This window comes from Cibotium barometz, chromosome 42 (assembly GCF_041138505.1).
Source record: "Cibotium barometz isolate CiBa-2024 chromosome 42, ASM4113850v1, whole genome shotgun sequence".
Classification (NCBI taxonomy): domain Eukaryota; kingdom Viridiplantae; phylum Streptophyta; class Polypodiopsida; order Cyatheales; family Cibotiaceae; genus Cibotium; species Cibotium barometz.
This window is the reverse complement of record NC_141087.1, coordinates 16,514,503-16,540,317: the sequence shown is the minus strand read 5'-3', so window position 1 is coordinate 16,540,317 and position 25,815 is coordinate 16,514,503. Positions and strand designations below refer to the sequence as shown.

General features: G+C 44.8%; 1 protein-coding gene across 3 annotated transcripts in view; it reads right to left on the bottom strand.

The window, feature by feature from the left end:
- Positions 1–25,815, bottom strand: part of LOC147614219 (RIBOSOMAL RNA PROCESSING 5) — a 69,533-nt gene that overhangs the window by 24,501 nt on the left and 19,217 nt on the right. For 2 of the 3 annotated variants that reach the window (XR_015263091.1, XM_086780763.1), the window contains exons 24-33: positions 4,407–4,478; positions 4,135–4,235; positions 3,819–3,972; positions 3,643–3,717; positions 2,777–2,924; positions 2,036–2,660; positions 1,144–1,204; positions 907–1,052; positions 626–812; positions 367–465 (exon numbers count right to left, since the gene is read on the bottom strand). Coding sequence is in view for 2 of the 3 variants with exons in the window: in XM_086780763.1 (XP_086636889.1) it covers positions 367–465; positions 626–812; positions 907–1,052; positions 1,144–1,204; positions 2,036–2,660; positions 2,777–2,924; positions 3,643–3,717; positions 3,819–3,972; positions 4,135–4,235; positions 4,407–4,478 (1,668 nt within the window). In the remaining variant the exon portion in view is untranslated. The remainder of the gene's footprint in view (positions 1–366; positions 466–625; positions 813–906; positions 1,053–1,143; positions 1,205–2,035; positions 2,661–2,776; positions 2,925–3,642; positions 3,718–3,818; positions 3,973–4,134; positions 4,236–4,406; positions 4,479–25,815) is intronic. The other variant, XM_086780764.1, reaches the window with a different exon arrangement.

Here is a 25,815-nt window from a genome sequence, read left to right as displayed (position 1 = left end):
TATACCAGATTTTCATGTCTTACCACTTATGCCAATGGCTTATCAGAGTCAGCTCTCGCTCACTCACAAAAATTCAGACAGCCTATCATCGGCACTATCCAAGCTTATCTCTTCTAACGTAATAATGACTTGAGTTACAACATCAACCTGTCCACTCTACTTGACGCCTCCCACACTTACAGAAAGCCTCCCTTCTCGGCCAACAATAGCTCAACAGAGCTTTCCTTTCACAGTTCCGTCACCGCCATCCACAGGCCATCCAGATAGAGGGAGTAATGGCACACCATTATAGCACTCATTGATCAATTGCACACCAGATAGGCAGATACTCCTTTCAAAAGGTATGTAGTATATGTTTTGCATTACCTTGAGTATTTTACCCTGCACTCTATCACCGACTTTGTAATGTGCTTCCAGATTTTTGATGTAAGTATCTGATATTTCTGAGATGTGGCAGAGTCCCACCTATCAAAACAGAAGCAACCATTTGTGGGCTATTTAGTTTGTGCAAATACCACATTGGATCAATAAGGGGAAGGTAAAAAGTGTTTGTTAGTTGTTAATATCCTCAATCTGTGCTGAGAACTGTTATTATATTCCAAAAACCAACAGAATCCAGTCTCACAATGCCACTGTTGTCGATGAGTATGAATAACCCATATGTTTCAATGCGTGACACGACACCAGAAACCACATCCCCGACATGCATTTCCTTCAAAGCTTGGAGCTTAGAGTCTTTTGACAAACCCTTTGACGAAGAGCTTTTAAGTGACATTTCAACAAAGCCCGAAAGAGGTTCCATAGACACAATCCTGCATCATATCAAGTGGCTAGGTTACTCATCAAGTGAACAACAAACACAGAAAAGCAGTCGCCAATAATGGGATATGGCTTGATTCGATCTACCTTCCCTTCACCAGGGTTCCAACAGGAAACAAGCTACCAGGATCATCAATGAATGTCTCAGATAGATTTGATAAAAGGATTCTTGCATCAACACGCCGTGAAAGTGTTACAAAGCAACCCTTCTTTGTGACGCTCTTCACAAAACCCTACAAAAAACCAACAAGACTTGGTCATTCAATGTGAGAGTGTGCTCAAGCCTTAGAAAAAGTTTCTTTTACTTGACTTGCTGATTCATACCTGTACTTCCATACCCACTTTGAGATCTTCAATACTCTCAATTGAGAACACTGCTGGAAACCTGGTTGTTCAAAAAAAGGTTCCAGTACATATAGTTCAGACAAACTCTTCATTTACAATTATGAAGATATTCCAGGGAAAAGATCAGGTTATTTAACAAAAGAAAATTGCAATCTCAAATCAAAGAGAGTACTCACAAAGCTTCATATCATCAACTTCGTCATGCATAGACTACATTCTATGACATCCCCACTCACGTTATCAACACCAATGCTCATTAACATCCTTAACGTTCTTCTAATGCATTCTTCTTAGTGATGCTTGATTGGCTACATTTTCAAGCTCCTTAGTCTTGTTTATGCATCCTATTCAGTTAAGGTTTGGTTTTGTCAGTTCTCATGAGAAACTTCAGCATTATTCAATGGATATCTACTAGTTGGTTTTACAACCTTTCTCATAAGTACAAGTTACACCTCAAATGTTTTTCACAAAAATAGGGCGTTAAGCGCACGTTTTATGTGCAACTATGCTAGTGGACTGGATGTGGAGGCTTCATTCTTGATCCCACCAAAGCAAACCCCCCCAGCCCCCCCCCACCCCCCGGTGGCCCGCGTTGCTTTTGTACAATTTGACTGAAGACAAAAGGTCGCTATAGAGAACCTGACTGAAACATCATGACAACGTTTTACATCAGTCTGTGAAACATGGGCACAGTGTCTATGTTCATATCACATCAGCTTGCTTGAGCCTTTTACAACAAAAAACATGCTGAGGACATCAGAAATTGATTATATACACTGACCATGGTCAGTTGCAAATTTTTGAGCTAAAATAAAAATGTTGGTCTTTTTCAGCCAAAGAAAAGGAGAGGGAAATGTATAACAAGTGTTACCTTGTGATCTTATCAGCGTTCGTATGTGCGTTCCCCAGAGCGGTGAGAATGGAGTCCCTCAAAGAGAGATCAACTTGAACACTTCCACTGGCACTTTTGTTCACATCCAACACAATACACCTCACAAACTGCCCCTCCTGGAAATCCGTCGTTGGATTGTCCTTCCAGTTGTCATGCAGATGAGTAATATGTACCCTTCCAAAAAGGTGTGCACCAACTTGCACACTGAGACCAACTCCAGGAAGAATTTTTGATACCCTTCCTCCCAGTATATCATGCACCTTGATCTCAACTCCTTCAGCTTCCCCCACACAACCACAGCCCAGAGTAGGATCCAAATCATGTAATGACAAATCCAGCTTCCTTTTCTCATGATCAATTTTTGCAATTTTACATCGAACAGCTTGTCCTATCTGATAATGTTCCTTGAAACACCCCAGTTGAACGGGGTCTGTAGAGGAGTCAAGCACAAACAACCGCCCCATGATGCTAGGAGAAAGGAGGAGCCAAGCCCACTCGTTATGGACCTCTTTCACATAAGCTGTTACAACCTCTCCTACTTGCAAAGTTGCTAATGTGGGCAGTATATGAGCACTGCCTGCTTCTTCGTGACTCTCACCAAGGCCTGTAATAATACACACATCAATCTCTCAGTAATCATCATAACCTACAGTACTTCAATCAGTACCGTAGAGATTTTTGTAAAGCTTCAAAACAAGCCTAAGCGAAGTGGAATATCACCTAGCTGAGATGGCCTCAATGTCAAATCAACATATCTGGTTAGGCTTCCATCATCAGTTTGCTTTAATCTCCCCAGCATCTTTGCTGTGATAGTTTGCCCAATTGTGTACTGCTCCAGGGGATTCTCTTCTGCAAACTCATCCCTTACCTGGCATTTGAAAGGAAAGCAAATAAACATATGGCAATGAAAACAAAAATCTTCCAACAGCTTCACCTCAAGCCCCCAACTTCTTGCTTTAATTTTGGTTATAATGCTAAAACGCATCTGAGCTCACACATTCTGTCAGCAGCAGTATAAATGGAGAAAGTGGGCCTGGAGTGGGAAGGTATGGTGGCATTCATGAAAGGGATAGTAATAGGCAGTTCTATTGAGAGTACCCACAAAATGCAGACCAACAATTCAATTGATTGACAATCAGATCATGTCGTTCAAAATGGCACTTGCACCATGTTCTCTCACGTCTTATCATCTTCCCTCATCTCTTGAAATTGGCATGATCACTTGATGTTTTCATCCTTTGCTCCAAACTAAGGTTTTAACACTTTGCTTCTGAAACCAAGCATCTTTTTTTAAGGCTCAAAATTCGAAATACTATAGTAGATAAACACTTAGAAGAGCTCATCTCTTAATCCTATTGCAGAACCAGAGAAACACTTTGATTTTGGCATGTGCTAAGCAGCACATTGTACATCACACCTCCCAAGGGAGAAATAGCATAAAATAGCAGTAATGAGAAGAACATGAGTGAAAGTGAGAGAAGTGTGTCTTTGTGTAACTATGAGCAGTGCTTCCCTCAAGTAATCTCACCCCATCTTTGGTTTGTATTTGATTTAAGACAAAAAAGAAAAAAGCTGCAATTACTTGCCTGAGTTACGTGCACTTTGCCAATTAAGTTCTTGCCAACTTTAATTTTCATTTCCAACGGATCAACAGATATCACCTGAAAAGATTCAAGTAGTACATCATCATATGAATCAACCTTTTGATCCAACTTGGATCCTATAAAACTCAAATGAATTAAACTTTTTATATTGAGCATACCTCTCCATTTACAAGAGTTTGGGGTTCATACTTCGAAGGCCTTTTGATCCGTTTCACTGTAGGATTGCCCATTCGCTCACTAAAGCTTGTAAGCAACAGGAGCAACCTTCCAACCCCAGAAGTTTCTGGTAGAGCTCCGACAGTCACCTCCACTCTGTTTGAAAAAATAACTAATTTGGGTTGTCTTGTGTAATCATTAATGAGAAAATTTGGGTTGCCTTGTGTAATCATTATTTTGTCTTGTGTAATAATCATAATCATTATTGAGAAAATTTAAGGAAGTAAAATCTCCTAATTAATGAATGCTCATCACCACCTTTGGCCAAGAGTGTACTTCTGATGAGGATCCACCCTAAGGTTGTAATCATGTGCGGATGCAAAAGCAATAGCATTACCATGATCTGGCAGAGACAGGACCTGTGAAACCAAAATCTCTGTTCATATAACGTCATTTCATAAGATTAAAACACGCACAGGACCAACTATGGTGTTTAGAGGGGCAAGAACACATTAGTGAACCCCCCAGATTTCACCAGAAAGGAAAGCTGAATGGAAGATGGCTGAGTCACTCTCTTCTAAAGTACTTACCAGATACTCATCCTTTATCAGTTCAACCACTGCCCATGCCTTCTGTTGAACCTCCAGACCTGCACTAGCTCTCTGAACAGAAGCAAAACACAGTTACGACAGACAACCTGACAAAAAGTTACGTTACCGTCTATTAATAAGGCAGCTAAACCATTAAAAAATACACAACATGACCTTGCATTGAGGTCTGGAGTGAGCAAATTGGGCTATGATGACTTGATGTTAAATTTAAATATAGGCTCATTAATGAAGGTTCCCAGAGGAACCAGAACCTAGATCAACCTTCGGTTTTCTCTTGCCATGAAGTTTAGTGTCTTGATCCCAAAAAAAGCCAATGGCCCTAGCAACTCTGGCTCCTCAAGTAGCTAAAGAGAGACCCAAATCCAGAACCTGACCCACAATCAACCCAACTGACAATAACAAACCCAGCACTACAAAAGCAGCCTTTTGGTAGTGAATCTAGAGACCACCTCTAAAGATGCACTAGATGGGCTGCAACCTAACATGAAGCTAACTCATGAGGGCCTGATCTGTCTCAGAAATGTTAAGTGGCAATTATAGCTCAACACACACTAATTGCATGTGAAGTCCCTAGGGTGCTAGGGCCAATGATACTCTCTTAGCTGAAGTACAAGATGCACGTGGTTTCAAAGTATGAGATGCACGTGACATCCCCTCCTGCATTGCATCCTAATAGCTAGTGCTTGGGTTCCAGCTCGGGGGTGAGTCCAGATGGACTCTATGGTTGGGAGGTGAGCCTAAAGCCTTGATTCTAGGAGTGTTCCATGTCAAATGCTCTTTGGTCAGGCTTAGATGAGATTCAACAATGATGTCCCAAGTGCCTAAAGCCAACCGGATTTCTAACTCTTACCATATCATATTGGAGGCGGTAAAAGATTCTCTTGCCATGTCTTCGCAAGGCAAGCAAATAAGCAACATAGAGATTGTGAAGTATTCTGAAGGAGATTGGGTGTATCTCCAAATTACGAAGCAATGGTTTAAAACAAGTGGGCGAATGATGCCCAAAGTAGTTGTTTTGAAGCTTAGTTCCCTTTGAATAAGATCAACGAAGTCTAAATGCAGCTTGACCTTCTGCCAAGTTGGTCTATGCATAATATTTTTCATGTTAGTTGGCTAAAACCATGTGTAGGTCTTCGTCCTTTGAATGTTCTGGATGAACCCAAACAACAGGTAATTGATGAAGCAGAGGTGCTGCTTCCAGAGTGAATATTCCTCCACCGCTTCAACATGGCTCCGGCCGTAGAAAGTGTTAGTACCTCACAAAGTTTTGCAACAAAGGGATGCACAAAGGTCGTCTAACTCCCCCTCCCCCCCCTCTGGAAAGACTTGGCGTCCAATACCACCAAGCCACACACTGCAGGTGTCCTTGCGGTGAGCAATCCTGTTGGGCCTTAGGCTACCAATCACACTAGACGATTGTGCTATGCCTTGGGTTCACTTATATAGGAGCCTAGGCCCTAAACTTAACCTTGATTTTATTATAAGTGCATTCCCATAGTTCTTTTAATAACTATGCCTCCTATTTAAAGCATTCCTTCACTTTGTGTGAAGCCGCCCCCTAGCTAGGCACCCCTCTAACCTCGGATTAACCCACCCTAGGTTAGGTGCCTAATGTGGACGTAACATACATCCCCCATTAAGGACCATTGATGTCCTCAACAATGAACTCGGAGAACTGGGAACAGATTCCCACATAGCTTCTCTCTAAGATCTACCTGTCAAATCCCCGTAGGATCTCCTCATAGAACGCTCCTGGTACAAGACTCGAAACCTACAAACAAACCAAACAAACATGACGGCGGTGCATGCCTGACTCACCTCCCAACCTTGACAGGCGTGGGCAAGCCCACAAGTCTTGGTTGTCCCCGTCGAGCCACGATCTGAGCTACCTAGATGGACGTACCGACCAATCTCTACCTCATGACGTCCCATACCGCCACGAAGCTACCCTTGCGGGCCTCGAGACTACTGCCGGCCTCGGCTACATTAAGCAGGTGCACATCTGCACTAGATCCAGGCTCCTGACAATAGAGCTCTCACAAAGACACGAGAGACTCTATATGACTAATAACTAACCTTGGCCACCCTTTTATAGGCTCTTGGCCGGTCATCACACCTCCACACTTGGACGCTTGCCCGTCCATATTTGGGTGCCCGCCCGTTAGTCTATCCCTAACTCAGCTCGCCAATCAGCCTGCCTAGCTCCAAGCTTCCCCAACCTCGAAAAGCTAGTCTTGTGTGCGTGTAGCACACGGTAGATACATAACATACTCCCCTTCCTCTAAGAGCTCACACCTGAGCTCACTAAAAAGCCAGGGTAATCTCTCTGAAGAGTAGTCAATGTCTCCCATGTAGCGTCCTCCTCAACACGATCCTTCCACTTGATCTTGTATTCCGTGATAAGCGTATTACGCAATCTTCTTTCACGAAATCAAAGAATCTTTTCAGGTTCGTGTGGAACAAATGTCATGTCCTCGACATCTATGATTTCTTGAGGAGCAACTAACTGGTCTATTCCACCCAGTACTTCCTTAAGTCTACTGACATGAAATACATGATGAACTTTCACATGAGAAGACAAATCCAATCAACCACAAATTTTCCCAAATGTTCATGAAAAAGATCGTTCATCATCTACTAAAAAGTGGCTGGAGCATTGGTTAACCCAAAAGGTAATACAAGAAACTCGTAATGGCCATACCTAGTCCGAAAGGCGGTTCTTTTGACATGCCTTTCATGAATATGTATCTGGTGATAGCCAGTACGTAAATCTATCTTCATGAAATATTTCGCTCCTGCTAACCAGTCAATTAGGTCATCTGATCTAGGGAGAGGATAACGGTTCTTAATTGTCAGCTTGTTCAATCTCTTGTAATCTATACACATTCTCCAGATGTTGTTCTTCTTTATCCTAAACAACACAGGTGCACCCCAAGGTGATTTACTTGGACGGATCTGACCCATCCTCAAATAATCTTCGAGTTGTTTGGCCAACTCATCTTCCTCAGCTTGGCTCATCCTGTAAGGTGGAATACTAACAGGGTGAGCACCAAGGATCAGGTCAATAGGATGATCTACTGCTCTTTCAGGTGGTAAGCCCGATGGCAGTTCCTTAGGAAATACAACTTGAAACGAATCAAGTATCTTCTGTAATTCTTTCCTTTCAAATACACTTAATTCATTTACATCCATAGAAGGTATGAGAAATGAAGAAAGTGGAATCAATACACAATGGAAAGCAGTATACAAAGAAGAATCCATTATATTACCAAAATCAACTGTATTTACAAGAGGTCCCTGAGAGGGATGTATACAATCACCTAAGATACTATACTGGGTGCTCCTATGTTCAAAAGAAAAAATATGACTAGACAAATCTATATGGACTTAAAGAGTCTTAAACCACTCAATCCCTAATAACAAGTCTACATGTTCTAGGTGCATAATATAGCATTTCAGAGTATCTTTGTAGTCCTGAATCCGAATCGGTAGCATCTCCACCTTTCGATCCCATACTTGCCGACCCGCAGGTAGGCATACCTCATAGGTATGATCGCTGGGCGTTGTATCAAGACCCAATTTCTACACAAGTTTGTAATTAACAAAGTTGTGTGAGCTGCCAGGGTCTAGAAGAATGTGGATTCTATGGCCATTCACTTCTCCATAAACTCGAAGAAGATCATAAAAGCCAAAAACTTTAGAGTTGAACAGACAATCAAAACATGTACTAGGACGAGAAAGTACAGTAACTGACGTACCTGTCAAAGACAACTGGTTAGCTGCCTTTGGCTTGGCTTGGGTCATGCGTTGGTCTTTGCACCCTTTTGCTTCGGGCATTCGTTACGCATATGTCCTTTTTCTTCGCAATAGATGAAGCAACGTCCCTCCTTCTTGAGCTTCAAAGCCTTAAGGAGACGATTCTTCTTCACTGATGTCGAAGTTGAATTCTTCGAAGGTTGGTCCGAAGACTTTCCTTCTGCCGTGCTAGCCATCGGTGCGGAGAACTTCCTTTTGTGCTTGTTCCCCTGCTCAGTAACGGGTTTAGACTTGAAAGAGACCATTGCATTATCATAGATACAAGCGGAATGAATGGCCTCGTCCAAAGTTTTGCATTTATTATTTTTAACCTGTAAACGGTATGAGTCGGGTAAACCGGCTACGAAGAAACCCAAAAGAGTTGTGGAATCCATTGTCGTAGCTTTCATATGCAAGTCCCTAAATTTTTGGATATAGACCTCATAAGTGAGGTTCTGCGAGGTCATGGTCAAACTAGTAAACCGGGCAACAACATCATAGTCATCCTCTTTCTTGAGGAATTCTTTCTTGAAGACGTCTTCGAACTGTGCCCAAGTCGTTCGTTTAGGATTGAGTTCTTTCCACCAGAGCAAAGCTTTGCCTGAGAGGAAACCTGCTGCTAATTGAATCTTTTTTCCATCGTCATATGGATGAAAATGAAAAATGGACTTGGCACTTATGTAGCCAAGTGTCCACTATCTCCTTGGTACACTGCTTTTGCTCGTCCCCAAACTGTTCCAAAGTAATATTGGGACCTAAAGCAGATGCCGAGGTATCCATACTCGAAAGAGTAGATAGGGTAGTGGTCAACAAAGAGATGGAGTTCTGTAAAGCCTGCATCTGCACGGCGATTTGTGCTTGACGTTCCGAGGAAGAAGCTTCGAGAGCAACTCTAAACTCTTGGAAATCTGATTTTGAAACAAAATCGTCGAAAAGATCGGCATCGGTGGCTTCCGTAGCCGGCAGGTCTTCACGTTCGAGAATGAGCTCCAACTCGGATTCTTGGGTCAAAATCTTGAAGAGAGCAAGGTGACAGAAAAGGTTGATCTTCCACAAATAAGAGTGCTAGACGACTTGAGAGCTTAAGAACTTGAGAGATGTGTGCCAAGAAGCCTGCTTAAGGGGAATATATAGGCTTTTCCAAAAGCTAACTTAGCTTTTGCTTTTGTGTTTTTATATATATATATATTATTATTATTTTTTCTTTTTCTTTTTTTCTTTTTCTTTTCTTTTTTTAAACACTTATAAAGCAAAGTATGGGTTTTTTAAACCCTTTCTAAGGTTCAGCAAAAAAATGAAAGCAAGGTAGCGTAGGTTTTTCTTCTTCTTCTTTTTTTTAAAAAAACGAAATCTTAAAAAAAACCTGCGCCTGCCTTTCACGTTTTTTGCTGCGCCCGCTTGTTTGCCACCCGTACGCCTGCATGACAGCGATGATCTGCTGCCTGTGCGTGTGTACCCGCCTGTCCACGCATACGCTTGGCCGCTTGTGCATACGCTCGGGGTTATGCGCCTGCCTGCGCACCAGCGCCTACACACGTACCTGGCCGACCTGAGCGTACAGATGACCGGCTGTCGCCTGTACTTGCGCACCTGCGCCTGTACTTGCGCACCTGCGCCTGTACTTGCGCACCTGCGCCTTTGTACACCTGCGCCTTTGTGCACGTACTGGCCCGAGTGCAAGAGTCGTCTGCAAGGATGCTCTCTGCAAAGATGCTTCACATGTCTGCGCAAACACGCCTGCACTCGCCTACGCATATACCTGGCCGATAGTACCTGCCTGCGCATACTGGTGACCGCCTGCGCCTAGCTGTGCATAGCAGTCCACGTGCACATGTTTTACTTGCCTGGTTGCGTGTACAGGGTACAAGCATATACGTGTTAGCCTGCCTACACAAACCAACCCGGCTGCGCATACCTTGCGATGTTCACACAAGCTTTTCTTTCTCTCTCTCTCTCTCTCTCTCTCTCTCTTACTAAAAGCCGACAGGCTTTTTCTTTTTCTCTCTCTTCAAACTGTTTACACAGTTCAAACACCTACAGCCCTTCTTGCAAAGCAAACAACCCATACAAGACCACGGGTTCCTACGATGCAAAAGCAGCATGCTGAAATTGAAAAAAACAGCAGTATACTCTAAAAAACAACAAGCTTTTCGAACTCATACCTTTTCTTTGACCTCATCTTCTCTACCTACCGACTTGCTCGTTCACGAGGCTTGCTCTGATACCACTGTCAAATCCCCGTAGGATCTCCTCGTAGAACGCTCCTGGTACAAGACTCGAAACCTGCAAACAAACCAAACAAACATAACGGGGGTGCAAGCCTGACTCACCTCCCAACCTTGACAGCCATGGGCAAGCCCACAAGTCTTGGTTGTCCCCACCGAGCCACGAGCTGAGCTAACTAGATGGACGTACCGACCAATCTCTACCTCGTGACGTCCCATACCACCACGAACCTACCCTTGCGGGCCTCGAGACTGCTGCCGGCCTCGACTGCATAAAGCAGGTGCACGTCTGCACTAGATCTAGGCTCCTAACCATAGAGCTCTCACAAAGACACGCGAGACTCTATATGACTAATGACTAACCTTGGCCACCCTTTTATAGGCTCTTGGCCGATCATTGGGCGCCACACTTGGGCGCCTGCCCGTCCATATTTGGGTGCCCGCCCGTTAGTCTATCCCTAACTCAACCTGCCTAGCTCCAAGCTTCCCCAACCTCGAAGCTAGTCTTGTGTGTGTGTAGCACACGGTAGATACACACTGTAAACATCACACTTCCCGTCCACTTAATCAAGTACTCATCATAGGAACTTCGTCTTGAATGTTTAGTACACTGATTAAGAACCATTTCTTGCTCCTTAGGAATATGTTGTAGAGCTGCACAAGTAGGGTGAGGCTATGGTGGATCAAGAAAATCCACGGTGATGGGTGTTTGTTAAGTGAGAATGAGAGATATAACAAACTTGTAAGGAAAGGGACATTGATTGCACGACTCAATGGTACTTTGATTAACGTGTGGAAAGCATCAAAGAGTACAATGCCTTTATAGGCTTTTAGAGCCTTATCTTGTGACAAACTATTGACCTCCCTACCTCAGTCCAAAACCCTAACCAGAGAGATTCTGTGACCATGGCAAGTGAAACTCGCAGGCGGTGGGCGGGACTAGGGCCTTTGACACACTTGTTGATACCATCAATGCATATTAAAACATTTAAACATAGCCACAGCCTTAACACATATCCATCATCACTTTGCATAAAACATAAAAGCGATAAAACATCCACAAATGCTGAAAAATGGAGCTTGCACACGTGACATCACATAGAGGCCGGAATGGGCCGACCCCCCCCCCCTGGAGTATTTTATTACCCAAGGAGAATAATATCATGTACAAGCTTTGAGGGCCTTACTCTCCCCACGGGAGATGCCGGATTATCCATATACAAATGCCATAACACAGCCCAACACGAGGCAACGAAGCCGGAACATAGGCTGTAGAAATGCCGAGCCAACAACATAATCCATATACCTCCGTGTGGGTACTGATTCTTCCCCAAAAACCATAGGTCTTCATGCAATAGAGCTGGTACAACAAGTACAACTCTCCATTCAGCCGGTACAACCAGTACAGGAGCTGCTGGTACAGTCGATACAATGGCTGGTACAGCCGATACAATGGCTGGTACAGTAGGTATAGCAAGTACAAATGCTGGTACATCATGTAAAGTGACTAGTACAACAGGTATAGTGGCTAGTATAGCAAGTACAGAAGCTGGTACAAGCGGTACAATGGGTGGTACAACAAGTACAAGGACTGGTACAGCCAATACAATGGCTGGTACATCAGGTACAAAGGCTGGTACAACAAGTACAATGGCTAGAAATCATAATAAATGATTAAATACCCTTGCCTTCAGTATTTCTTCGCGAAGGAAGCCTCCAAAACAGTCCCCAACAGCCGGTATTCTTCATGGGCAGCCTTCAAGTGAGAGAGAAAGAGAGTAGCCATCATTAGGGCAGCCTGTAACGGTGGTAGAGGCTAGTGTGTAGCAAGGAGCCTCTATTAATGAAGAGAGAGGACTCCAATTCATAGATCTGGACCTCCCATGAGCTAAAATGGCAAGAGAAGGCTACAATGACAAGTGGAGAGCCACACAATAGCTGAAGTGACAAGTGTGAGGCCACTTGTCTCACTTTGATCCACTTTATAACAAGTGTCAGGCCACTTGTCTCACTTTGGTCCACTTTCTTGCCACATGTCCCAATCTAAGAGATGGGTCCTTCCATAATCTTTACCTCTAAAAATATCCCAACTGGTAGACATTCTGTCATAGACACTTCGCCAATTCTTGGTATCTGCTCAATTCCAGATGTAATGACGCGAACAGAATTTCCATCACAGTCGGGCCAAAAATAGCAACTCTCCTAAATTTTAGGAGTGTGGTCCTTTGTATTCTAGGATAATCCCCCATCCCCAAAGCTTGTACTTTCCAAATATTTAGAAATCCTGGAGTCCACCAGACTCCTTTCATACTGGGAAATGTCCAAGCTGGTGACATCCTCCCGAGCTTCTTAAAAGTTGTCCGCAACTTTAAGCTTCAAGCCATATATTCAAGATATAATCATGCCCCATCGAGTGGGTGAGACGAGACAGTCTCAAAAATCCAATATAACTGAAGAATCCATGTCCCAAAGAAATCGGTGAGACTAAATAAATCTCCATAATACCAATATCAAAATCATGTCCCAAAATAAATGGGCGAGAATTCCATGGAAGATATGCTAAACACAGGCACAAGAGCCAATTGTGTCTCAATCACCAATATCAATGAGATAATCATATGCCAATGAAAATCACCAACCAAGTGCTAAGACACTTAAATAAGTGCCATGCACAGATATCAGAATCATGTCCCAAGTAAATGGGCGAGACAAAATAAGTCTCCTGCCAACAAGGCATCAATCCACATGACCCTTGGCATAGACATAAGTTCCGTGCCAACCAAGCGTCATGTCCACTTTACCACTTGCACTCTATGTTGATACTCTGACCACACACCTTGGATGAGAGGTGGGCTCGAGTAACAAGATAAAACAATCACTCACAGGCATAGATAGCTTGGTGTTCCATAAGCATTTCTGCTACACATAGTTTATAGGCATTTCTGCTACACATAGGGCCTTACTCTCCTCCCCACGGGAGATGCCGGATTATCCATATACAAATGCCATAACACAGCCCAACACGAGGCAACCAAGCCAGAACATAGGCTGTAGAAATGTCGAGCCAACAACATAATCCGTATACCTCCGTGTGGATACTGATTCTTCCCCAAAAACCACGGGTCTTCATGCAATAGAGCTGGTACAACAAGTACAACTCTCCATTCAGTCAGCACAGCAGGTACAATGGCTGGTACAGTCGGTACAGTGGCTAGTACGACAAGTACAATGGCTCGTACAGCCGGTATGGTGGCTGATACAGCAAGTACAAATGCTGGTACAGCAAGAGTGACTAGTACAACAGGTACGGTGGCTGGTACAGCAAGTATAGAAGCTGGTACAAGCGATACAATGGGTGGTACAACAAGTACAAGGACTGGTACAGCCAATACAATGGCTGGTACATCATGTACAAAGACTGGTACAACAAGTACAATGGCTAGAAATCATAATAAATGATTAAATACCCTTGCCTTCAGTATTTCTTCGCGAAGAAAGCCTCCAAAACAGTCCCCAACAGCCGGTATTCTTCATGGGCAGCCTTCAAGTGAGAGAGAAAGAGAGTAGCCATCATTAGGGCAGCCTGTAACGGTGGTAGAGGCTAGTGTGCAGCAAGAGAGCCTCTATTAATGAAGAGAGAGGACTCCAATTTATAGATTTGGGCCTCCCATGAGCTAAAATGGCAAGAGAAGGCTACAATGACATGTGGAGAGCCACACAATAGCTGAAGTGACAAGTGTGAGGCCACTTGTCTCACTTTGATCCACTTTATAACAAGTGTCAGGCCACTTGTCTCACTTTGGTCCACTTTCTTGCCACACGTCCCAATCTAAGAGATGGGTCCTTCCATAATCTTTACCTCTAAAAATATCCCAACTGGTAGACATTCTGTCATAGACACTTCGCCAACTCTTGGTATCTGCTCAATTCCAGATGTAATGACGCGAACAAAATTTCCATCAGAGTCGGGCCTAAAATAGCAACTCTCCTAAATTTTAGGAGTGTGGTCCTTTGTATTCTAGGATAATCCCCCATTCCCAAAGCTTGTACTCTCCAAATATTTAGACATCCTAGAGTCCACCAGACCCCTTTCATACTGGGAAATGTCCAGGCTGGTGACAGCAAGGGAGGTGACGCATGGTGAGTCTTGCTCTAAGGCAAGCATGGATGGGGTACATGGTAGCACCTTCGCTCCGAAGGGGGATTTGTTGGGTATTCGGAGTCTCATGTGTGAAAAAGCGCTTGTATGTGTGTGTAAACACTCACTTATGTGAGTAAGTGTGTAAGAGTGTATGAACAATCTCTTGTAGCACACAACATAAATGCCCAATCATAGTCTTCCGCACTGAGGGAAGCTTTAGTGGTGGTTGTGTTCATTTCTTCGATTGGCTCCTCTTCTTCGGCTATTAGATTTACATGGTGCTTCTCCTGCTCTTTCTCAAGATTTTAAAACATTGTGTCTCCTTGTGTCCCAACTTTATCTTTCTGTTGGACCTCTAGTACTATACCTCAGCAAAGGCCTTATCGTCCTTGAGGCTATTGCTAGATCCTTGGCCATCTTTGATTCTCAAGTCTTTTTCAATAAGAAGTGCTATCCATGTCCTCAAATGTCGTTCAAGCTAGCCACAGTACCTTGAGGGATAGTTGGAATCAAGTAACATCTTGCATACTTTTTGTAAGAACAACCATTTTATCTTCATCATCAGGCTCACACTTCAAGCTAGTGAGCTTTTGAACTAATGTGTAGAACTTTGCAAGATGGTTTTGTTTTCATCTAGAGACCTCAAAGACTCGATGAACTGCAACACCTTGGGGAAGCTCTAAGCGATAAGCCTAATCTTCTTTGTGGACTTGAACGGTCCACAAAACGTAAAAGATTACTTGTAATGCTTGCCTATATGCATAGTTTTGGAATCTTTCGAGATTCTCAAATACACCCACAAGCCAACGTCCAACACTCTAGGAGATCTATGTTGGTTAGCATAAGTTTGAGCCAAGGTTGCATCCAAACACAGTCTGGATAGCATCCAAACGTTTACATCGATTGAAATGTTCACTATTGTTTGGAAACCTTAGTGAACGTGGGAGTTTGATTAATATAGGTTTAAAAAATGAAGGGCAAACGCACGTCAACATCACGTTTTTTTTTTCTTCTGTTTCTTACGTGCATGCGGCTCTCTCTCTCTCTCTCTCTCTCTCTCTCTCTCTCTCTCTCTCTTGAATGGGAGAGTTAATTAGGGTTAGAGTTCATGTGGGAGACATACACAGAGAAACAAGGGGGAGAGAGAGAGAGAGAGAGTTGTGGGGATAAGTCAACTCATCAAGTGTGTGTGTGTGACTCCCCTATCACACATGTATATTGCACTAGTACACATAGTGCACTTAGTACATTAAAAGTACTAAGTGTACTATGTACTATAACTTATGGGCTTGTACACACTATAAGGGTGGGCATAATGCCTTTACCCCAACAACCTCCCACTTAAAGGCAAAGTGCCCTTAAATGAAAGAAAAGAAAAATCAGCATGTACATGATAATATACAAGGCCATATCAAGGCTGAAACTGGCCTCATCCAATGCCCATCAAGTGTCTGCAATGAGCAAACCGCTCCGGAGGCAAACTCTTTGTCAACAGATCAGCCGGGTTCTCATCCGTATGAATCTTAACAAGCTGAATTTGCTTGTTCTCTATCACCTCTCTGATGAAGTGATACTTCACATCCACATGCTTCGTCTTTGCATGAAAGACAGGGTTCTTTGCCAACTGGATGGCACTCTGACTGTCACAATGCAACAATGGAATATCCCCTGTATAGCCCAAATCAACCACTAACCGAGATAGCCATAATGCCTCCTTGCAAGCCACTGTGGCTGCAATATACTCGGCCTCTGTAGTAGATAAGGCTGTGCACTTCTGCATCCTGGATATCCATGACACAGCACCTCCTGTGAATGTAAACACATAACCGGTAGTAGACTTCCGGTTATCTGGATGACCGGCATAATCCGAATCCGTGTAACCATGCACTAATGCATCCTGTTTGCCAAAACAAATGCACATATTTTGTGTGCCCTTCAGGTATCTCATGACACCTTTCACTGCTTCCCAATGCTTCTTGCCAGGGTTGGCCAATATATCTACTAACCACTCCCACTGCAAATGCAATGTCCGGCCTAGTAGCAACCATGGCATACATGAGACTGCCACAAGCTGAAGCATACGGAATCTTGGCCATATCAGCCCTGCCACTATCTGACTGTGGGCTGTCCATAGCACTGAGTTTCACATATGGAGGCAAAGGAGTACTAGTCTTCTTCCCCCCGTCCATATTGAACCTCTGCAAAACTTTGCCAATGTATTCCTTCTGAGACAAATACAACACATGCTGATTTCTGTCCCGAAGTATCCGCATACCCAAAATGTGATTTGCATCACCCAAATCCTTCATATCAAAGGTTTGATGCAGCCTCTTTTTCAAGGCATCCATCTCTTTACGAGATTTTCCAACAATCAACATATCATCAACATACAAGATGAGAATCAATAGACTGCCATCCAAAGCTTTCTTGGTGTATAAGCAGTGATCTATGTCACTTCTCCTGAAATCCTGGGATTTCATGAATGTATCAAATTTATGATACCATTCCCTTGGTGCCTGTTTGAGCCCATAAAAACTCTTTTTCAACTTGCATACAAGCTTCTCCTTTCCACTCACTGCATAACCCTCTGGCTGTTGCATATATATCTCCTCATGGAGATCACCGTGAAGAAAAGCAGTCTTCACATCCATCTGAATCAAATCCAGATCATCATGTGCAACCAAAGCTAACACAGCTCTAAGTGTGGTCATTTTGACCACTGGAGAGAAGATCTCATCAAAGTCCACACCATATTCCTGCTTGAAGCCCTTAGCCACTAACCTGGCTTTGTATCTTGGCTTTGCATCTGGTGCAACTTTGAGCCTGTAAACCCATTTGCATGGCAAAACCTTCTTGCCTGCGCAAATGCACCAACTTCCATGTTCCATTTTTGTGCAGAGAATCCATCTCTGACTTCATGGCACGCTCCCAAAGAGCCTTGTCTGCCCTCTGTAAAGCCTCCTTATAACATGAGGGCTCCCCACAGTCAGTAAGCATCAAGTAGTCAACCCCTGGAACAAACCTGTCAGGGGCTCTGGAGGGTCTTGTGGACCTCCGTACCCAATGACCATCATTTGCAGGTTGCTGTCCAGCCTGCATATCACCTATTGGTGGCTCCTGTTCCATGCCATAAGGCTGAAAAATCATGCCCGGTATCTCCTCTAACTGTGGTATATCCATAGGGATATCTTCTGCCATGTCTGGCTGTCCATTTGGACCATTTTCAGCATCATTTAAGGGCTGGTTTTGCTGCTGTAATGGCTGATTTACAGCCCTTGGTTGTTGTCCATGATGTCCATCATCATCAAAGATGACTCTGCCAGGCTCCTGTTGCCTTGCAGGCTCCTTATACATGCATGTTTCATCAAAAATGACATCATTGCTGCGTATAATCTTTCTATTCACGGGATCCCAAAGTCTATACCCCATTTCACCTTTGTCACCATATCCTAGGAATATGCATTTGTGAGACTTAGGATCAAGTTTGGTGCGCATTTCCCTGCGTATGTGCACGTACGCAACGCAACCAAACACTCTCAAGTGCTTGTATGACGGAGGCTTCCCTGTCCATACTTCCTCTGGCACTTTCCCACCAAGCCTCGTGTTAGGTGACCTGTTTATAAGGTGAATGGCTGTCATAACAGCTTCAGCCCAAAAACCATGAGGTAACGCAGCATGTGACAACATAGAACGGACCTTCTCCTGAATGGTCCTGTTCATCCTCTCTGCTGTCCCGTTTTGTGCAGGATCATAAGGAGTAGAGAGCTCCCTCTTGATGCCTTCAGCATCACAAAAGTCCTGAAACTGTTTAGACATATACTCTCCACCATTGTCGGAACGCAAAGCCTTCAGTGTTTTGCCAGTTTGATTCTCAACATGAGCAACAAACTTCTGAAACACTGAGAATGTATCACTCTTCAAACGAAGAGGATAAACCCACACCTTGCGTGTGGCATCATCTATAAAAGACACAAAATATTTTGCCCCTCCCAAAGAAAGCTGAGGCATCTCACATACATCTGTATGCACAAGCTCTAACTGAGCATCTTTCTGTCCAAGAGCTTTCTTGTGGGGGCACTGCAGTTGCCTGCCATATATACAATGCTCACAAAACTGAAAACTTGAAAACTTTAGAGAAGGCAAGTAACCCAAACGAGACAATTGCTCCATTCCTTTGACACTCATGTGTCCCAACCGGCTATGCCACATAGAGATTTCCAGCAGCTCGGATGCATTTACATTAGCATGGTGACAAACACCTGCATGCATAAAGTAAAGAGTGTCCACCTTAGAGCCTCTGGCAACAACCAGTGAGCCCTTACTAATTTTCAACTTTCCACGACCAAATGTGGTAACATAATCAGCATCATCAAGCTGTCCAGTAGAAAGCAGGTTCTTCTTGATCTCAGGCACATGCCTGACATCATGGAGCATAAGCTGTGAGCCATCTGAAAACACAAGCCTCACATCACCTCTGCCAAGAATCTTGCATGCATGGTTATCACCCAAATAAACTACTCCTTCATTGCCAGCAGTATACCTAACAAACAAGTCTCTGCAACCTGTGACATGACAGGAGGCACCTGAATCAATGATCCATGAGTGCATACCATGACCATCTCCTGTAAGAAGTGAATGGGCATCAAGTGAAGACGTGAATAGGACCTCATCCTCACTGTCACCTGCATGTGACACATTGATTTCTTCAATCTTACCTCCACTTTTGCCCTTTGACTTTACATCTTTGTCTTTGTCTTTGCCTTTTCCCTTTTCCTTTTGATCATTTTTCCATTTGTAGCATTGCTTTTTGATGTGTCCCTTCTTGCCACAATAATGGCATTCCAAGTCCTTTTTGGAGCGGGACTTGCTCCTTCCCCGTTCTTGGCTTTTTCCCCTTTGCTGGGATCTCCCACGTGCATTCATTGCATTGGACTTTCCAACGGAATTGTTCTTCCTGTTCATCTCTTCTTGAAGAAGAGCACCCTCCACATCTGCATATGATAGCATAGCATTCAAATTGCTAGTGGCTGTCCTGAATGTGTCCCAACTCTCTGGCAAAGTGCATAAGAGAAAAGTGGCTTTGAACTCATCGTCCATTGCCAACTTTTGATTTATAACTTGGCTGACAATACCATTAAACTCATTTAGATGGGCTGCCATAGACGCCCCTTCCTTCATCTGAAGACCTATGAGTTTCTTCAACCAATACACTTTGCTTGAGACACTTTGCTGGGCATACAAGTCCTGCAATCTTTGCCACATTCCCCAAGCTGTCTTCTCTTCACGAATGCTGAAAAGTAAAGAGTCTGACACAGACAACATGATAGTAGATCTTGCCAGCTCATCCATATCTTCCCACTCTTCAGCAGTAAGAGAAGCGGGCTTTACACCCCTTTCTTTGATAGGCTTGTGTTGCTTCTTCTGGAGCAACACATTATAGCACTGGGTTTGCCAAATATCATAGTTATGTGAGCCTTCAAGCTTCTTGATGTGAAGCAATGAAGAGCTCTCACCTGTGGTTGCCATAGCAATATGCAACCTGTCAATGCCTGACTCCCTGCAAAATGTGCAAACACTGCACCAAAAGCACACAAAGTGCTCACAGTTGTTCTCCCAAGCTTTATCTCCCACTGCGGAAGCACAAATGCAACTTTTCTCCCACTGTATGTGATGAAATCACCAAAATCTGGTTGCTGCAGATTTAGGACAGCACCTTAAATGTGCTCTGTTGCCCTTCCAAAGTACTGTACAACAGTACCAAGTGCTCACCTGTGATGTACCAAACCTGTACCGACAAGTACAGCAGCTGAAATTGAACCTTTTCCTCACTCAAATCAGTGTACAGCCATGCCAGAACTTGTACAAAGCTGTACCAAATCTGTACCAACAGGTACAGTAGCAATAAATGCTCTCCTGGCTGTCCAAATGATTGAAAATCAGACTTTTACAGTCCCGTACACTGCATACAACAGTCCCGAACAGAAATTGGGCAAAAGCCCCTTGACTGCAAGCTGATTTCTGAGGATTCAAGGCATAAATGTCTTGCCTGCTGCTTTGCCAAGCTCAACAAGCATACGATCTTGAAAAGCCCCTTGATTTAAGATCAATTGCTGATCATACATGGTACATTGACGCACATGAAGGCATCCAGAGTCTTCGCGATGCTTCCCCCTGGCCACATATACATCCAATACATGAAAGCCCCTTGATTTACAGGCACATTGAGTGCTTGTCAGGCATCAACACATTGCCCAAAGCATCAAATACGAGTGCCTGCATGCAAATCAACCAAATCGGCACAAAAGCCCCTTGATTTGCACTGCAATATGCTACAATTTTGCCCGAATGTGCGATTTCTCACATCATACAGCATGTATGACTGCTTAATTGCACAATTACATCAAAAGCCCCAAATTTCGACATCCAATTTCCTGCAAATTGATCCTGATTGTGACCAATGTCACCCAATTTTGCCAATTTTGCTCAAAAATTGAGCAATTCGGCACCTGCACCTTGTACCTGCTCAATTGATGATTGTACTTGCTCAATTGCAAATCCCAAAAAAAATTTGAAGCAAGATACCTCTTAATTTCTGATTTTTTTTGTTGCAGGAAAAGGGGGTGATGATGCTGTGCAAATGAAGGACTCCTTTGCAGCAGCTCGTGCGGTTAAGCATTGGGAAGCACGCAGGTTGATGCTGATGCGCCTGCTCGTTGCTATGCGTGTACGGATGGCTAGGCTGCGTAGCTCTCCTCATCAGGCAGCGTGTGGGCTGCGTAGCTCTCCTCATGCAGGCAGCGTGTGGGCTGCGTAGACGGCGCCTTGGAGAAGGTGACGTGGAGCGAAGCGATGGACGCCCGCCTTGGAGAAGGTGACGTGGAGCAGAGCGCCGCCCGCCAGCGCTGTCCGCCCAACGCGTTGCTTCGCAGACTCCGCCTAGTAGCCAGCCGTAACGCTTAACGCGTTTATGGAAGCGCACGAGTCGCCGCTAAACTCCTGCCCGACTCCTCCAGCTACGCTCGAAAGGCTCCACGCTCGCCTGCCTCCCCTTCGCACTAAGCGTGTAGACGCCTGGCTGCGCCTGAATGGCTGGGCAGTCCTCGTGGCTGCTGGGCAGCCCACGCTACTGGCTGCCTACGCCCAGCTGCTGGGCAGCAGTTGAGCAGCCCACGCCTGTTGGCTGGGCAGAGAAAGGCGACCAAAGAAGGCAAGGCGACCCTCAGATCAGAATTCAGCACGACTAGCACAACTGCTCCACTGCTGAGTTAAGCTCTGATACCAGTTGAATGGGAAAGTTAATTAGGGTTAGAGTTCATGTGGGAGACATACACAGAGAAACAAGGGAGAGAGAGAGAGAGAGAGAGTTGTGGGGATAAGTCAACTCATCAAGTGTGTGTGTGTGACTCCCCTATCACACATGTATTTGCACTAGTACACATAGTGCACTTAGTACATTAAAAGTACTAAGTGTACTATGTACTATAACTTATGGGCTTGTACACACTATAAGGGTGGGCATAATGCCTTTACCCCAACACATCTCTCTCTCTCTCTCTCTCTCTCTCTCTCTCTCTCTCTCCCCCCGCCACTGGGGGTCATACACGGACTGGACGCACAGTGGTAGACTACATTATGGGGTCTTTGGAGGCATCACAGCTTGTCACCTCATTCTCGATCCCACCTCGTCCTATTGGGGCAGATCATACATACTTGGCATTTTCACTAGCCGGATCACCAGTATCACCAGCCCCCCACATACCGACGCCACACATTACCATCTACTTCACACATGACATGGCAGATCATACATACTTGGCATTTTCACTAGCCGGATCACCAGTATCACCAGCCCCCCACATACCGACGCCACACACTACCATCTACTTCACACATGACACTGGCAGAGTAGAGGATGGGCTCTTACTCATGGATCCCCTGGCACCTATGGATACCATTACAGCCTAGCTGGCATCACTCCTACACACGGCTGCATTACAGAGCTTCCTACATAGTGTCCACTCAGAAGAGCCTGCAAGATCTGGGACTATGCCCCAGAACAGATGGTATGATGACGAGTGCAGAGCCCTATACTCACGGCTCCGCATACAGAGAGCCTTGGGAGCCATCACAGAGCAGGAGTCGAGGAGAGAGATGAGGAGACTTACTCGCCGCAAAAGGCGGGCCTTCGCAGAGATATAGGAGCTAGAGATCTTCCATTTCTTCATGAGAAGAGAGAGCCCTATCTCATGGCGGCACTTCAGAGAGCCCCGGACACCGACACCCATTGCAGACCCACAGACATGGCACACATATGCAGAGGGCCTACACCACGCCCCACAGCAGCCACCTATACCTCAGCCACAGGAGCCTCAACCTACCACAGCTAGCTTCGCCTACAGCATGGACGGGCCGCTGACCATATGGGCCTACAGGGTGAGCATCTCATATATGCAGTAGATTCTTTGGCTCCTTTTCTTGCACACCTGCTTAATAGGGCACTAGCAAAGGGTTTGCCTGCGGAGTGGACGATGCACACCATTGTGCCGATCCACAAAACAGGGGATATGCTCGATCCGAGAAACTACAAGATGGTTATGGTTGGCCACCTGTTGGCCAAACTCTATGGTGCAGTGTTGGAACTTGGAGCAAGAGCTTAGCTTATATGCTGAGCAAGCAGGTTTACGCTCACCAGGGCAGGAAGGCTTCAGGAGAGCTTTCTCTACCACTGACCATGTATTCACTTTGAGATCTATGATTGATCATGCCAGAGTGGTAAGAGAAAGCTCTATTGCTGCTTTGTGGATTTCCGCAAGGCATTTGACACAGTACCATGAGAGAGGCTCTTTCAGCACCTGCAGTCTCTTGGCATACCAGCAGATATGACATGGGGCATCTATGCATTATATGAGCAAGTTTTTGGGCGAGTCAGATGCCCAAGAGGCATGTCCGAGACTATTGCTAGCACCATTGGTGTGAAGCAAGGATGCCCACTTTCCCCCACGCTATTTGGGTTATACATTGATGAGGTGGCTGACTTCATTACACGGGGAGGCGGAGATGGAATTGATCTAGCAGGTACCTCAGTACATATTATGCTTTATGCTGATGATATTGTATTAGTGTCTGAGTCTCCAGGAGGTCTACAGCAGCATCTACATGCACTCAATGACTTCTGCACACGGAGGGGTCTTACTGTGAACCTTGGGAAAACTAAGGTTATGGTCTTTCATACATCGAGACAAGGCAGGAGTCAGCTGACATTCACTCTCGCAGGACGCCAGGTGGAGGTGGTGACATCATACGTGTACCTAGGGGTTACCTTCTCTACAGCAGCCACGCGCTTCACCATGGGTTCAGCAGCCAGAGCTAGATTGACACGGGGATATGCAACATTGGCTATGCTAGAGAGACAATGCCACCACGCGCATTTTCAGGAGCCCCGGACGAAGGGGTGGCTATTTGACACATTAGTTACACCGGCACTCATGTATGGAGCAGCGGTATGGGCACCAGGCCTTGCTACCCATTGGTGGACACAGATAGAGAGACCACAGGCCCTCATGATGGCACGCATGATACGCAGCAAACCGTCAGTACCTCATGACATTATCCGAGCAGAGTTTGCTACGCCTCCTATGATGGTAGAGGCCATATTCCAGACTATATGCCTGCTAGACAGATTTTGAGAGATGCCACAGGACAGATTGTCATACAGAGCTTTTGAGGCATCTAGACAGCTGGCTGAGGCAGGAGACAGAGGATCATGGTATGCACAAGTCACACATTGGTTCTCACAGCATGGCCTAGACATGGATCATCTACCACCATTCCAGTATGACAGGGATGCACCACATATCCGTCTCTCATAGTGAGAGGAACAGAGTATTGAGACAGGACCTATGGCAGCTGAACTAGTCATCATTTTGGGTAGTCTTACCTCTTGGCTTTGGAAGCCCAAGGACAGTGTCTAAACCCATACAATGAAATTTGATGAAATGCTAGAAACTAGTAGCCCCCATCACCATATAGGTGGATGTTAGAAGACAAAAAAGCATTAAAACCTTGACTTTTGGCATAATGATAGTAGCAAGGTTTTCTTATCTATTGTGTTTTTGGTTTTTGACTTTTTGCCTTTTTTAATGGGCTTTAGATATTTAGAATTTGTTGATTCACATGAGGAACACATTATTAGACTATGTTAATCAAGGTTTAATCCTTCAAAGATAAGGATTAGTGAGAAAAATCATTGTTTTGGGGCAGCAAAACTGTAGTACATTGGAGCCACTTCAAAAAGCAAGCTTGAGGATGGAGAATTTCAGCCCTCCTTTATTGAAGAGCTGAATACCATCAAGGAACAAATGAGGATCATTCGAGAGGAGGAGGAGCAACATAAAGAGAAGACATCTTCATGGGTGGAGGTGATCACAAAGACACAAAAGAAGATGGACGAGGCCGAGAAATGGATCCAGGTCGCCAAGAAAGGGAAAGGTAAAGAATCGCCACCCATCCCCACTCCCACCATCATCAACATGACCCTTGAAGAGGAGCAAAGGAGGAAGATCCGGGCCTTACATGTAAGAGTGTCCGGTCTAAAAGACCGTGATGATGCGGAAGGGGAAACCAAGGAGCTCTTCTCTATGATGGGCATTGAAGCCACGCACACAAAGGCATGGAGAGTGGGAAAGAAGAGAGAAGGTAGTGGCGAATCTTCTAAGGAGAGAGCACTTATCATTCGTTTCCCCTCCATGGAAGCGAAGAAGGACTTCTTGAAGAGACGTCCTACACTCAAGAAGATGGGAATATTTCTTGGAGATGACCTCCACTCTTGCAACTTGCCCACATGAAAGAAGTTATGCCCGAGATAAGGGCAGCCCGAGAGAAAGGGAAAGTGGCCTTCTATAGAGATGGTAGAGTGGTGATTATGGAGAGGCGCTCTTCATGACGGCGCGAGACCTATGGGGTACACTCAAAGTTGCTACTTGGAATTGTAATGGATCTCTACGCCTTGATGTAGGGGCTTTTGAGGATAGTTTCACTGGGAGGGACATCATCTTCTACTGTGAGACGTATCAGGCTCCTGGACAGTCCATGCCACATGTTAGTGGATACCGATGGGAGACAGCTTGTAGACAGGAGACTCGTTCAGAGCATAGAGGACGGGGCTCAGGAGGAGTGGCAGTATTGTTAGAGAGGAGCTACAGCCACTGATACATATAGTCCGCAAAGA